The following is a 16,323-nucleotide window of genomic DNA, read 5'->3' as shown; positions in this document are numbered from 1 at the left end:
TTTTCCATAGTTGTGGTTAGAAAGGATTCTCCCATTATAATAAAAGAGTAAAATATGCTTGGTAAATATTTGATAAGTGGCAGATTTCAATCCGGTTTGAACCCAACCCAACTTATCAGCCAGCAGTGTAAAATACCAACATTCAAAAAAAACATTTCAGTAACTTTTGTTTAATATCATCTGTCATGACTCAGATGATACAATAAGTAGACTGAGTAGAGTGGTTAGACTGGTGGCACCTATGCTGAAAGATTTAGGATTCAGCTCGTGACCAGTCACACACGTGTCATATGCAAGTGTTAAAGAATAGAGCCGAAAGCCTCGGTGCTCTGTGTTAGAGGAGATGAATTGGGCGTACAGTTAGTGATGTACTGGTTTCATTTATTTGTGTGTGTGTGTGTGTGTGTATGTTGGAGAGGGAACTAAGCTGGTTCATGCCACAGAAAGGTGCTTAGCTACAAGTCACCTCAGCATGCAGAAGGTTCAGTTTCTATCATCATGTCACCTAACTGTCACACTAATATGAAACCCATGTCAGTCAGACCCCTGAACTGTGTGGATGCACAGTTGGAAGTGATGAAAACTCTATATCAGAGCAAAACCATTGGTGTCTAAATGGTGATTGCGAATGAGAGCAGACAAGTTAGTATTTTGTTAAACTATTGAGGTAACAGTTGAGTTGAAATCTGAAGGGGAAAAAAAACAACATCTTTAGGCTTTTTTTTTCGTCATCTAATCTTTCCTGCAGAGTTATAAAAGCGGGCATTTCACCTGAAGGTTTCTAAATTTTGATCCTGTGTTGAACATTTCAAGGGGAAAGTTGAACGGACCAATGTCATCTGCCTCTGCAACGACTGCAGAGGTGTCCATGACCCAAGGTGCTCACATCAACACAGCACAGGGTTGTGGTTGTAACTGGTAGCTCACCAGTGTGACTATAGAGACCCGGAGTCATAACGTCGCGTTCAGGCTGGTCTCTTTTGCACTAGCTTGTGTAACTCAATGCAGTCTCTCATTCAGCATTTCTTTCATTGGTCTTTCTGAAAAAAAAGAAAGAACTGTGTTTTAAGACAAATCATCATCCACCACAGCAGCTGCTTTTAGAAACAGAAAACTTTGTGATTTCATCAAAGTTAAACAGCAATTAATTTGTTAGCACAGAAAAAAGCAGAGCCCCAATGAATTAAACTACAAGCACGTCAGCACGAGTACTCACGTCATCGTAACTTGGTCCTCCCCATATTCATAAAACACTCCCAACGCTCTTCTAAAATCCTTTTTTTCCCCCCAACTTTCTAGTTGTAATCTCTGCAATTTTTGAAAAAAACCTCCAAAAACTACCGTCCCTGTCTATACACACAAAGCGAGTCGCACGTCATACATTCCTGTTGAGAGATTCCCTGTTCCTAGGCTGAATTTTTAGTTATTAGTGTAGGTACAAATGTCAGCGGGATTTTGAATTAGATTTTCTTACTTCAGGAACAGAACCTGGAAGTTTAGGATTTCAATTTGGCGCTCTATACCAAACTGTTGTAGTTTCTCAAAAAGCAGTCTATTCAGATTGGTTTGACACGTGTCTGACCCCTCAAACACAGTTCCAGTCCACAGTTAAGCCAGATACTTGTGGTTCATGCTGCATACCAGTTAACTCTCACCATTGAAACTGTGAGCTGAAGTCATCTGGACCAAGCTTTAAAATTAAAATCATTGGCATCCCAGTGACCTAATAGACTAAGAGCATACCTTGTATGTGATTGCAGTGTCACTGGTTTGATTACAGTGGGGTGCCTTTGTTGCATGTCACCCCCCTCACTCTTTCCCCATGTTTCCCTGTCTGCCTCTGCTGTCAACTATTAAATGAAGGCAAAAATGCCCCAAAAAGATGATTAGAACACACAGGGTGGCAGGTAACAATCATTATCAATGAATCTACTATTTTTTTTAATGAATTTATCAATCATTTAGTCAGAAAAAGGGGAAAAATTGAATCCTGAATCCAAAGTGACATCTTAAAATGTAAAAGACAATCAACAACATAGATCAGCATATTTGAGAAGCTGGAGTAAGGAAATATTTAGCAGTTTTGCCTGATAAGCGATTGATCGCCCATCAAAATTGATTAATGTTTTGATGAAAGACTTGTGTCCTGATTTAGAAAATAACACATTTACTGAATAAAATTGAAAAAAAAAAAAACCCAAATCATTCACAGACCAACGCAATGTGTTGAAAAATGTATGATGCCCCTTCTGTGCACTGAAATCCTGAATAGAAGCAAATTTTATATTAAAAAAAAGGGGAGAAAGCATCACTTTGTTACGACAGTGATTTAAAACAAGGAAGGGCTCTTGGTGCATGTGTGGGCAGTAGAAGTTCATTTTCTTTTTATCTGGTAGTAATTCACATGAAATTTGATTTCTTTGTTTTGCTTAGAGATGGATGAGTGTCACCGACACTTATGGTATAACGTAGGACACAGGGAGATAGTACCTAACATCCCACCAACGTGCGCACACACGCACACACACACACACACACACTAACACACACTCATGGTCCTTCATTCACCCATCTTTATATTCGCACTGATTTATGCTTGAATGTATCTCTATTGTGTCAAATGAGATGAGCTTGTGCGTGAAGCAAATTAGATCTATAACTCTCCAGTGTTCTCTGCTGAAGTGGTTTATTTATTTATTTTTGTATTGTTTTTATTTTTTATGAAGAACGTTTGTCCATCTACCCCCTTCACCCTCCGCAGTTCCCCCAGTAGCAACATCTAATTTTGGGGTCACTGCCTCCGCTAACCTGCCGGCGCACAGCAGAGCCTGAATTGCAAAGGTTAATGGTATTGTCTGTTGGCAGAAGAAAAAAACGCTACGCCTCACCGGTTGAAGGAGAAAGTGAGCACATTAATGCTAATCAGTTAGCACTCTTTAGCATAATTTAGCCATCCTCCTTTGTGATTTATGACATTTTCAGTGAAGCTGTCAGGTTGAGAGGGCTACGTGCTATGGTTATTCAAATTCATGGAACATGTTTTTTGTATTTGCATGAAGAGATTATTATTCGAAGATGATTGTCAGTGCCACTAATACACAAATCCACAATCTGTAACTAGATTCATTGTCATAACGACAAAAAGTTATGGAGTATTTCTTTAGAAATAAAAGAAGTTGTTAATCATAGTTTTTTTTATCACCTGAGTAATCACAATTACTACCAAAAAAAGCTTTTCTTTTTTGTTTCCTCTGTCTCCTTTACCTGTCCTAAACCTCCACAGTTTAATGGACTACACTCCAGTTTTAACATCCCCAACTGAAGTGTTTATCCTTGAGTTAGCCAGTTTTTAATTTTTCTCTATATTTGCTGCAAAGCACTTATCGCTGTGTTTTTCTGCACAATCCAGAGAGCACCTGTCAGTCAGACAGCGTTGGGCTGTGACATCTTTTCTCATTCACTTTCACTCATTTACCTAGTTTCTGAAGGTCTTGCTCTCATCATAACATCTGGTCAAAGTGTACTGTATATCTTTTTAAAACAAATGTACTTATTTAAATGGCTATATCTAGAAGAGCCCCATGCTGGTTTCATGCCAGTGCTATGCCTGATCCAGTTGTTTGTTTTCTAATATTTCTTACAAGCTGAGTTGTTTTACAGACATTAATAGTGTCATAATGTACATTTATTGATATCAACATATTTTGTTTGTTTTTTATCTGATTTTCTATCTTTTCTATCTTTCTATTTTACTGCTAAATCACATCTTAGACACATCCCCCTCTTGCAAAAATCACACAGCAAGTTCCTAATCTATTGCTGCAATGCCTTCTTGCAAAATATTGATACATTTTTTAAATTACCGATCAAGTTATTGTATCAATTACTTGACATTTTGCAATAATTGCATATGATTTAATTAAGTAGTTTTTTCCCCCAGTCAACATAATTGAAATCAGCTGCAAAAAGTGCAGTAAAATGTTAATTTCTTTTAAATCATTAAGCTAATCTAATAGAAGCGATGGTAATACGTTGATCTATGGGTCTTGTGCTCTTTTCACTAGTAAATCAGGAAACACAGTGGTCTTTATCAGTGTAAGGCCATCTACCTCCTCCTCTACTCTCCTGTGCACTCAGTGGTGCTTGGCTGTCATGCAGGTGGATGATGATAATATAAGGGTGATGTAGTGCTTCCAGACAGGAGATGGTGCCAGATAAGGAGATAGGCCCTCTCAGGGAGGTAAGGAAGCCCCCCCAGGAGTCAGCAAGCTAGCCAGGGAGTTTATGTGTAGATATGTGGCATCATTCTTCTCAGAGAAAAAAAAAATTACCTGCCTATGTTTTCAGATTTTAACTTATTCAGTTATTGCAAGAAGCTTCTGTAGTGTTATTCCTACTTTAAATGATAACACTGCTGTTACTGAGTTGTTACTAATCTCATTAGTGACTTTCTGTCCATGACCTCTGGAGATGTAATGTTTTTACCAAGTAATCTTCAGGTCATTTATGCTTCTGACAGCCAAAGTGTTGTTTGTGTACAGCACCTCTTAGGATTTATCTCAGGGGAGAAGCCATAAGAAATTCACTGTTTTTTGCTTGATGAAATGAGTCTAGAAAGAGGGTGAACCCTAACTGTTGGGAAGAGCTTAAATTACACTACATGCACTTCACCAACAACTCTGGTGATACTAGGTGCGCAACATTGCATAAAAGTTATGGTTCAGCTTGGTTGTGGGGTCACTGTTCAGTATGATTTTGGTACAGTGGAGAAAACATACGATTGAAATTCCTTTTCATTTATTTTTAAAACCACTAAACAGAGGCTCATAGGTCATTCAGGGTGTAAAAATTAACGCATTCAATCACTTGTATGAGGTCGAAAACTAATCTGAAGGAATATAAGAGGCAATATGTCAACAAAAAAATGCAAAACAAAACAAAAATACACACATGAACACACATTATTGTGGAGCTCAAGCACTGAAAGGGTGTTTAAACCCAATAGTCTCTGATTTTCACTGAGTATTGTAGCGTATCTGAAGTGATGAACACTGCCAGGGAACTGGTTATTGGTTTGGCCCTTGGCTGCTTGAACACATAAGGGAGAATGGCACCTCAGGTTGATTTAAACCACTTCCAGTAATACACACACTTAGGAGCTATTTCAGTGGATAGTGTTGACAAACTGACTTTACTCTTTGTTCAGTGTTGATGTAATTTACTGGAAATGCCGTAACCCAGCCAAATAGGGGATAGTATGAGAGGGTCTTCTAGAATTGACTTCTCATTTACATTCCCCGTAACCTTAAAACCTAAACCTTACTATAGGGTTATTCGTCACAGTTGACGCGCACACATCCTAGATCCCAACAATACATGGTGGAGACTTTAGTGTCAAGCAAGGTGATTGGTAAATCCATCTCCTGTCAAGGAGGCAGGTTTGCACAGGAAAACAAAAAAATCGTTACTAGAATATAAGAAACAGCCACGCAAACATCTCAGAACAACCCCCATCTGGTGCTTTATTCGGCATACAAATCCAAAGTCGCATAGTGAAGGAAACATCATGTACTGAATGCTTCTAGACAAATACACGTACAGTTACTCTCTGAGTAGATACAGGCATGGAAAAGGCCTGCCCAGCCAACCTTAAGTCCATAATTGTTACAAACTAGTTTACGCTGAAAGTACATCTGTTACGTGACTTTACCATGGATTGACTGGTTATATAACTCAGACTAACAATGTTCTTGGACCGAATTAATTAAGTTCCAAATTATAGTCAAAATGGTATTCACATCACGAGTATACACTGAGAAAGGTTTATAAGTCCATAACTGTTTATTAGGCATCACATTGACAGTATAAGCTAGTTACTCTGTGGGGCTCTGCCTATGACCACTGGATGTAAACCTCTTGTGTAAGCATGACAAAACTTGTTTTTTGGTGAGCAACTTTCACTAAGATAGTTTTGTTTGGCGCTGTATGTGTCCTGCAAACCGTAAGCTTGGTGCACTTTCAAGACTCCGGTCCAATCTCTATTGTATTTTTCACAGCCTAATACAAGAGCTGAGTGTAGCTTAAATAACAGTTTATAAAGCTGTCGGAGAATTGATGGTGTGGACAATACGGGTGACATATTACAGGCTGACAGAAATCAAATTCCATAAAAGTGAAATTGAAAACCCTCCGTGAGGCGGCCTTGCTGCTGAGTAGACAGCTCGTTTTAAAGTTTTCAGAGGACTGGAGAAAGCCAGCACTGTGTTGCAGCCCATTTTTAGAACAAGTCAGGGACCTGTGAAATCAAACACTGCTAATTTTCTGTCACATATTATTCTATGTCTGTATTTCTTCTTGTCAGTTTACGTTGTTAAAGTGTAGCCCGTGAATATCTGATGTTTGATTTGGAGGATTGTACAATCATGTGGAAGGGGAACAATGCCGTTTATATTGTATTTGAAAATGTCAAATTTAGAAAAAGGACTTCACAAAGAAGGATATAGGATAAAAAGGACGAATACACTGATATATCCACTGGCGTTGTTGGGATCAGTGTAAGTAAAAGTGCTAATATCATACCCAATGTAAGCTCACCTCAGGGGTTTACCTGGTATTTGTTTATAAAAGAGAATAGGACGAAATAAACCGTATCTCATTTGATGTTTCTAAGATTATTTCCTGATTGGTACTGAAAAAATTGCCTTCAAGGACATAGTAACAGTTGAAGTCAGAGACCCACTGCAGAAGTTATAACTTGTATTATTTTGTTGATGATTTCTCCTTGAGTCTGTTCCTGCAGAGAATAAAATGTAGCCTCTTTTGCAGACAATGATGTCAATGATGTCACAACAATGTCTTGCATGCTTGCTCGGCTTTGCTCTCTTCCTCATACTTTCCCCCGCTGTGATTTATTTTTGTGGCTTCTTGGGATCACGAGCATCACCTCATGGCCATATGGCACAAACCACCATCACATGATTAAACACAGCAGAACTCTCCCAGAGTATTTTAAGCAAAGCAAGGAATTTTGGCGTGACGGACTGACAGAGAATCAAATATTCCATCATAGAGCTGAAACAATTAGTCGATTGACAGAAAATTGATTGGCAGCAGTTCTTTTATCATAGATTAATTTCTATTTTATTAATTTTTATTAATTTTAATATTAATTTTTCAACTAAAAAGGCCGAACAATCTCCTAGTCCAGCTGCTGAAATTGGAAGATTTGCTGCTTTTCTCTGTCATATGCGATATTAAACGGAATATTTTGGACTATTGGTCAGACGAAACAAGACATTTGAAGATGTCAACTTGGCCTTTAGGAAATCATGATGGGCATTTTTCAGTTGATAATGAAAATTATCATTAGTTGCATCCCTATTCTGTTTCCAGTCTTAAAATACCCAAACATAGAATAATCAAAACGTAATAGGAATGAAGCCTTATCATATTATTATTACTTTTTTTTAAAAATGCCTGTGTTTGTGTTTCCTTGTATGAAGCAGATGCCCAATGGTGATGGCCGCCTGTCCAGCCACAACATGTCCTCTCAGTACCGCATGCATTCGTACTACCCAGCAGCCACCTACTTGACTCAGGGCCTGGGCTCCACCACTTGTGTGCCTCCCCTCTTTAGCCTGGAGGACAACAATAACAACAACAACAACTGCTCTGAGACCATGGCAGCCTGTGAGTGACGCAAGCACGCACGCACACACACACACACACACACACACACACACACACACACACACACACACACACACACACACACACACACACAAAAACACCTCAGGCCCCATAAAGTTTTACCCAGATTTTATCAACAGTGTGGTTAAGTACATCCAAGGGAGGATTGCACTAAAGTCAAGAGCACCATAAAATTTATAAGATGAAATTAGTCTAAAGCGGAGCTTTTTTACCTTTACTAGACTTGACTTTTTAACTTTACTTCAAATACAGAACTGTGTTTATCCGTCTGAAGTTAAACTCATGTGTTGCATCAAAGAAAAGCAAAGCTAGATTTCTGCACTCACCTTACTGTTATCTTTTCTGTTTAAAGGATGACAGAAAGTTCATTGAAATCATGCTCACCTGTTCAGTCTTAAACTTTTCTCTTTACAGTCATTAATGAAAATTGAATAACTCACAAATCTTTTGGCTGTAATTAGCGGCTATCACAGAGAAAGTAATCAATTCAACCACAAAACTGCCAAAGACCTGACAGTGTAGACCTGTTTCTTTTTGCCGTGTTTAAGGATGAATTAGATCTGATCTCTGATTTCCAACCATGCAGTAGTAGATTTCTGGCACTCTGCGCCACCAATCTCAGATGGGAATCTTAGCTGAGCATGGCTGCTGACTGTGGTTGCCTGGATTTTTTTCCTTTCTCAGGTACCGGTGAATGTGGGCAAAGCGGATTGTGTGTATTGCTTAATATGTTCAGGAAAGTATTTTTGGAACTTTGCAAAGAATGCATGGAAGTGCACAATGAGAGTGAGATAAGAGGGAAGATACAGAACAATGCAGTGGGAGAGACAGAAGGATACTGGCCTAACTGGCATGCCTCTTCAAACTGAACATTACTCGAAATTAAGAATTAATAATTTTTTTTCCCCTTTGTGATTAATTTATATTTTAGTGGTCTTCAGGAAGGATAAATAAGTTTTAAATTGCAGTTATGTGAGAAAGGTCTGGTCTTTTCATCATCATTACAGGCCTGATTCTAAAGTGTTTTGCCAGCACAAATCCCAGATGGAAGCAGCCTGTTTCACAAATGAAAATTGCAGATAAATTTGCTAGTTATAGAGAGATCTTGCCTGCACATGGAACTGAAAGAAGCTCCAAACTGACAGTGAGTCAACAGTGTGGGGGAGATTAAGTTTAGTTAGGCATTGCTCTTTTCTTTGTCTGTGCAGCCTTGGTAGAATTCACTGGAAATGCGTACTCTAACTGTCTTGTTTTTTCTACGGCGTCTCTTAATTATAGACTTTGACAATGATGCGCCTGCTTCCTTGATACTGTTCTTGACCAGGATAGATGTTGTGAAGGGGTTTTCTGGCTTCCCTCATTTGCATCAACACCTGTTTGACCTGCATATTGAGAGTTCCCAAGAACACCTACCAAATGCAAATTCAACACTTGGCATCAACTCCAGACCTTTTCTCCGCTTAATTTGTCATGGGAACAGAATGTGCAGAGGCAAAATGAAAAAAATTGTGTCACTGTCCAAATACTTATGGACCTAACTGTATATACAAAGAAACAGTTTGACCCTTACTCATACACCCGAAAAACATATAGACTGAAATCCTGTAGATGAATATACCAGCACCACGCGAGACACAATGCAGAAATGTCTTCACTTTTACTCAAGTTGTGCTGCCCTCCGACTCATCTGTCACACATTACGGTGTACAGAGATATTTATCAGCTATCTGAAGTCGTAACTGTACAAAATCAAGCTTTATTATTCTTCCAATTAACCAGCTCTATCTGTCGTTACCTAGGTTTGTCTTGAATGGGTTGTGATCGACAGACGGCAGGTCCCATTAGGTATTACAGGTCTCCTTTTGGTCTCAATGCTGTTCGGAATTGAATGCAAGCAAGAGGCCAAGAAATTTTTTTAATACAATTTGCAAATATCTTATGATGCATGAATGAGCAAAACTCAAATAACTGCTGTATATGTCCTTTAAATACAGCAATTTGATCCGTTATCTTACAGTACCACCCAGCTAAATTCCTTTTACGCCTGGGACTAGAACAATGAGATTATTTTCTTTTCAGGAATTAAAGAGATGATGTGGCTGCTTTTCCATAATAAAATCGTATTGTACATTATTACCCATTTATAGAGGACATAGGGGAAGAGTGTCATTAGTACAACATCAACATCCTTCTTTTAGTGAAACAGACTGCTGACACCACCAGCATCACAAACGTAAAGACCCCCACATCTCCCCTTGTACCTGTATTTGTTTATGACTTTCACCTGTCTTTTTCCTGTGAGGGTCTCATGTCATCCTCCTGCCGTGAATTGCCATGCTCCATTGCAAGATAACAACACTCTCAGCGGGTGGTCCAACCTTTGGTCGTGACACAGACTCCTGTACCACAGAAACAAACCTTTTTATCTTGTAATTCACCCCTTACAGTGAAGAAATATCCACGTGCAACCTCTTTTCACAGGTGGCATATTATTGATATTCAATCAAAGACTGATTTTCCCATCTAGAATTTTGAATTTAATATATATCTTTTATTCTTACAATTCTGAAGTTTTTTAAAATGCAGACAAATCAGCAGACAGAGAAACACATATAGAAAAGTATTAATTACAATAAAAAAATGACACATATTTGTTGCCAGTGATAAAAAACAAAACAATCCATATAATGGAACTGAGTATCAAAGGAGGTATCAAAAAGCCTTAAGTCAGCCCACACTCATTTTGTCTTAAGATACTACAGAAGAGGTGCTCAGGACTTTTCCCATATAGACCGACAGTTCAAGTTATTACACCGAAGTTTTGTCCAAATGCATGACAGAAACACATTCTCGTAACCATCTTTGGAAACAAGCTGGAATTGTTGTCTTCCAGTCTTTGGGAATCAGTTTTTAGCTACTGCTGTTCCCTTTATCAAAGCTGATTGTACATGATGTGACAGTGATGGAGAGTCTCTGTGGGCAAGTAACCCTCTTTTAAACATACTGTAAAACAGGTCCGAAATATTATACCACAACGAGTCCAACATTGTACACTCCCAAAAGTCTCTACACTGACATGTAGAATTTGTGTAAGATTACTTTTAGATAATGTAGCCTAGGTATAACTTTAAACTAATAATCTTTGCCAGGTGTTTACTGACCATGTATGGATTCGGGCTAGAGTTAAAATATTACTTGAACAATTAATTGATTAGCAGCTCCTGACAGATTCATTGACAATAAAACGTTGCAGGCCAATTTCCAGCATCACCAAAACAGCTTACATAAGGATGATAAGCTAATGCACAGGATATGTCCTAGTTGTTGATTTACGTTGGCATTTGCTTCAGTGCATCAAAATACAGCCACATCTCCTTTTAATCCTTGAACTGTTTCGCTTTGACCAAACATGTTGTGTACCTTTGGATCAGTCCACGAGGAGGAAATAGCTGTGAGTTCTGAGCCTACCTGCCCTCCCCTAATACCTCGCTGCCAAACAGCCCTGTCAGATTTATCTCCCTCCCAGGATAGGGCTAATCAGTTGGCCAAATACAGAGATCCAAATAACCTTCAGGAGTGCCACGCTGTCCTTTCCCCTCGCCTCCTCCTCCTCCTCGCCCCCCCTCTCCGCCCTCCCCCTCCGCAGGCCCCGCTGTCTCCGCAAAATTGCCTTCTGGAGTTAGTGAGCGGGAACAGTTAAGATTTACAAACAATGATGAAGCTTGTCATGCGTCTTTCTCCATCCGTCACGGCGGGCCGGGCGGAGCTGTGGGTAGAGCCGTCCTGGTGTTCTTCATAAAAGCCAGCTCTCTGTGAAATACGCCCCCGGCCGGCCTGTTTACTGCCCCGCGCTCGTCAGCAGCCCCGCTGCCGTAAATCGCCGAGCGTGAGGTGACAGCGCAGTCCATCAAACTCCCACCCCACCTCGCTGCCCTCCCAACATCTCACCTCATGCTGCCTCCCCACCACCACCACCACCACCATATACACATACACACGCACACACAGTCACACACACTCACACTGTTTCTCCACAAACACCCGCCCTAATTCCTCACTAGGATTTAACCGGGGAGGCTCAGATGAGCTGCCCCAAAAGAGTTATTGCTGTTTCAGTCTTACAGGAGACAGCTTCGAGCCGGGTCTGTCAGTGTTTATGTTCTTTCTTTTTTGTCCTTGTCTAGACTTTTTCGAATTTTAAAACTGCTCAAAGTTTGCTAGCTGTTAGCACGGCAACTTTCATTTCATGTGCTTCTTACTTTTTTTGAAAACAAGATTTATACTAAAGACAGACCTTCGAGTCGAGCGCCGCTGTGCTGGCTATACGTTTGTCTGTTTTGTTATATTGGTGTCAGCACAGAGCGTACAGTAATTTAAATGCAAATCAGATTGTTGAAGTATTGCAGATGTTAATCCTGCTAATCGATAGACCTGTGTGAGCCCATTAAGTTAGAAATCCATTACTATCTTTCTAGATGATATTCTATTGATTTTTCTTGCTTCAATATTTACTGTAATGTACACACCAAAGTGAGTTACTGCGTATAAACTCTGTCGTTTCAGGTTCTCAGCCTCAAAAAAAAAAAAGTGGTAAAAAACGATAGAGAGATTGGTGTTAGTAAGTTTCTTTGTTTCGTGAGTAAAATGGGCTTTACCTGCTTTCAGATCAGATTACTTCAAACCTCACACCCACACACTCTCACACACACATAAACAGTTAAGGAAGTCCCTTCAAACACACACACAAACACACACACACACTCACTGTATTTACCAGAATACACACTGGGGCAACACTCATTCTCAAGATGTCAAAAAAGCCTCTCGGTCCGTTGGATTTATTAAACCTGAAACTACTACTTCTAATCCAAGAGGTGACCTTTTCAAAGGAAGTGCTGTTTCATGTCATGTAGCGGCAAGAGGTTATTTCCCCGGTCACTGACATGCTGAGACATCACTCACCTCAGTACATGTACTCTGTGTTGTTTCACAACCCGAGGAAAGCAAAGGCTAGAAGAAGACTGTTGATTTGGATTGTGGTGAAATGTTTGCGTTTTGATAACTAATATTGTGTCAACATGATCTTGACTACACATATCGTTAAGTTGTAGTACCTCAAGTGTCCCATTAATTATTACTTTCTATGGCAGAGATTAAACTGGATTAAAATTGGTTGAAGATTGAAAGTTTTCAGACGGCCAGGTTTAATTTAATATTTGTTTCATCATAATTTTAACATGCAGTTAGGATCTGCTCCAGAATTTAACCTGAATGCTGTTGAAACGATGATTATATTTAACCTAGTTAACTAGTAAAAAAAACAACAACTTTTGAGACAAATTTTAGGCAGGTTTTAAACTAAACCTGTGTTCCCTGGGATTGTTCGCATGGCTTTTTTTGGCAGTTGACACTCTGTCCTGTTTCAATATGTTTTGATTATTGCCATCTTAGAGATTGCTTTAATGAAAAATTTGCTTTATTAGTAAGAACTCAGTGTTAAACAAGAACCGGAAAAGATGAGACAGAAGTTAACCGCTCTGCACAGTTTAGGTTTTTAGTACTTTATATCACCTTTTCTCAAATAAAGCTCAGTAAATACCACACACTCAAAAAAGGTGCTCGAGATGTTGCAGCTTTAAAGGAATGATGATGGAACATTTTAAATATTTTCTACGGTAGGCTAATAAAACTAGAAAACATCCAAAGTTGTTAGCAATTTTTCAGGAAATTGTTGCATTTCGGTTGACTTAATGACTTGATTCAATCTGTAAGTAAGAGCCAGCAATGGAGAAAGTAACCCTGATGGGGCCCGTCAGGCCCTGGGGGGCCCGTTTGAGTGCCTCTCCTGGCTCTTGGTTACAGTGGAAAAGTCCTGTGTGGTCTGTCAGATTGTCTTCCCCACCCTGCTGTGCTGCTAAGTACCCTGATAGCCTCCGGGGCTGTGGATGGGCTAAATACCAGTGTAATGGTTTGCTCAGGGCACAAGCACCTTTATAATGTGTTGTACAACACCACCATTAATACAGGCCTGGGGCTGTGGAGACATTAAATGGCCAGGGCTGTGTAGTTTATATCCCTTTCCCCTCGCTCTCTTCTCTCTCTCTCGCACACACTCTCATACTGTCCAGCTTTTAGGGGCTTGAAATGAAATGATTGTATTGACTTCTGTTTTATCTTATTACCTTAGTTTTTGTACAGCAGTATGTTATCATCGAAGGCAGTCTGAGTTATTTCAGTCTGATATCTTTTGTCAGTTTGTCTGTTTCTGTAAATTCAGTATGAGCAGAGTGAAGAACTGATTACTTCTAAACTTATTAAATATCATATGAACTTTGCTTAAAAAAAATGTACTGCATATTTTTAATGATGCTAGCTTACAGTGTCTCTCTAAACAATGTCTTCTTACTGTCCAGACACCGTAATCCAGATAAGAGAAAGGTTGACAAAAATGCTGATATGCTCAACTAGGTGGCCTTTAATTTTTACTGAGCCATCACAGAATCAAAAAGCAGCGGTGAACAGTTTGAGAGCCTTTTTTTCTGCCCTGGGTATTGTCTCTTAGGCTGCACTAACTTGCCCTAACTAAGCAATTTGTTGATTTTTTTGGGAGGCTACAATATCTGCAAACAATGCTCAGAGCTGTCAGCTGGTGGAAACTGGTGTTCATATTTTTGAAAAAAAAAAAAAGATAATAATTATGATGATGATCATACATATTGCGATGTATAGGTGACTGTGTGTATTTATAATATTTTATAATAAGATACTAGAATTAATATTAAAGGCAGGAAAGGACATTACTCTTTAATTAAGATGCAATGTTTTTATCAATGAAACTAAATGTGATTTTAAGTAGTGTTAGCACATTAATACAGAAATTAACATAGCATTTCTAATTCCTACCTACTATTATTTTATTTCTTTATTTTTTATGTTGATATAAATTCACATTTTTTCCTCCCTGACCCCCCCCCAACAAATGTAAAGTCTGCACGTAAACAAAAGAAAATTGTAAAAATGAGCAAAACAAAAAAACATTCTTAATGATTGTCCAAACTAATGTAACAGCTTTATTTTAGCATTTGACAATAACAGAATCATCTTGTTTACTGAATACTGCGTGTATATAAGCGCAGTCTGCATACAAATGACCGATTCATACACTGGATATAGCTTACTCACATTTGTGCACATACATGTGGAAGTGGATGTTGTTTTCCCGATATCTCTGTATAAAAAAAAAAACTTGTTTAGTTACGGTGCATTCCTACCTAATCATGCTCTTGTAGTCACTTTCCTTGTGTTGTTTTGAGCAGCAGCGGCAGCTCAGCGTGGACTGACAAATGGTGTTGCCTTGGCAGCTCTCTGAAACAGCTGAACGACTTGGATAAACACATTTGGCAGCTTTAGCACCCGCGAGAGGCGTCCTCCTTTCCATAGCAATATATTTCACTCTTCCTGTGTCCTTTACTTTGGCATTTTTCTTACCCTGTCGACTCACAATGAATCTCTTGGTTAAAATGTAATGATAGAAAAGTCCCACAAACATTGATCGGCCTCCTCAGCTCATTATTGCTTATCCATAATTTTTTGATGGATCATGTCAAAAATGCCCAACGATAGAATGACGGGCCATTTTGTGAGTTGATGGGGCACAGTAGCCGAAATGGAGATTTAGCATAGGGACGAGGGCCGCGTCACGCCTCTCCGGCACTCATCTTCACTGGGGACAGATTGGTTAACAAAGCAGGAGCAAAGGTTCCTCTCTGCTTAATTAGCCTTTGACCCCGACACTGATGCCTTCTGTCAGCCTATGTTGGTCCTCCACTCTCTTCAGCTCCATAGCAAACCGATAATGAGCATTTAAGTGTTTTCTGACCCCCCGTAATGGCTGCATAAGGGACTGCATCTCTTTGAACAGTTGTGTCAACAGCTCTTCACTGGGGAGATGAGAATGAGAAATATGTGAAAGATTTAACTACACACACAATGAAATGAATAGTCTTTATTCATGATAATGCAAAAGCTATTATTTGACTCTTTATTTGGTTCTCTGATTAAGGTGAAATTAGCAGAGACTCAGGCTTCGTTATCAAGCTTATTGTAAGAGCTGCGGTCACAGTTCAGTGTAGGCACTTGTGTTATTTTCTTTACCAGCAGCAGAAATATTTCAATCTTTTGTGAAAAATTAATTTAGTTGTTTTTTTGTAGAATGTCTGGTTCGGGCATTGAAATATCAGTTGTGATCATTATTTCTTTGATGTGACAGATCAAAGAAATTAGAATTGTTAAATTATCAAAACATGATACTTCCAGTCTTGTCTCAGAGAAATTATGTATTTATAGTATTTTAAATGAACCACAACTCCACCCAGGAAAAATTTTAATCGACATAATAGGGAAATGTTTTTAGCTTCAATGGATAGAATCACAGGTTCGACAGTCGGTTGGTTGGCCCACCATTAGGCTCAGGCTGAAATATCTCAACAACCATCAAATAGATTACCATGAAGTTATGTATCAACAGTCATGGTCTCCGGAGGAGGAATCCTACTTCCTACTGGAAATCCCCTGACTTTTTCTCTACAGTCACTGGCAGGCTGAGACGTTTGA

General features: G+C 39.2%; 1 protein-coding gene across 2 annotated transcripts in view; it reads left to right on the top strand.

The window, feature by feature from the left end:
• Positions 1-16,323, top strand: part of dmrt1 (doublesex and mab-3 related transcription factor 1) — a 32,059-nt gene that overhangs the window by 5,299 nt on the left and 10,437 nt on the right. The window contains exon 4 of one of the 2 annotated variants that reach the window (XM_040155598.1): positions 7,506-7,689. In XM_040155598.1, coding sequence (XP_040011532.1) covers positions 7,506-7,689 — 184 coding nt within the window. Of the gene's footprint in view, positions 1-7,502; positions 7,690-16,323 lie in introns of both variants that reach the window. The other variant, XM_040155597.1, reaches the window with a different exon arrangement.

This window comes from Xiphias gladius, chromosome 19 (genome assembly GCF_016859285.1).
Source record: "Xiphias gladius isolate SHS-SW01 ecotype Sanya breed wild chromosome 19, ASM1685928v1, whole genome shotgun sequence".
NCBI lineage: Eukaryota > Metazoa > Chordata > Actinopteri > Istiophoriformes > Xiphiidae > Xiphias > Xiphias gladius.
Note: the sequence above shows the minus strand (reverse complement) of the source record. Positions and strands in the feature narration are given on the sequence as shown.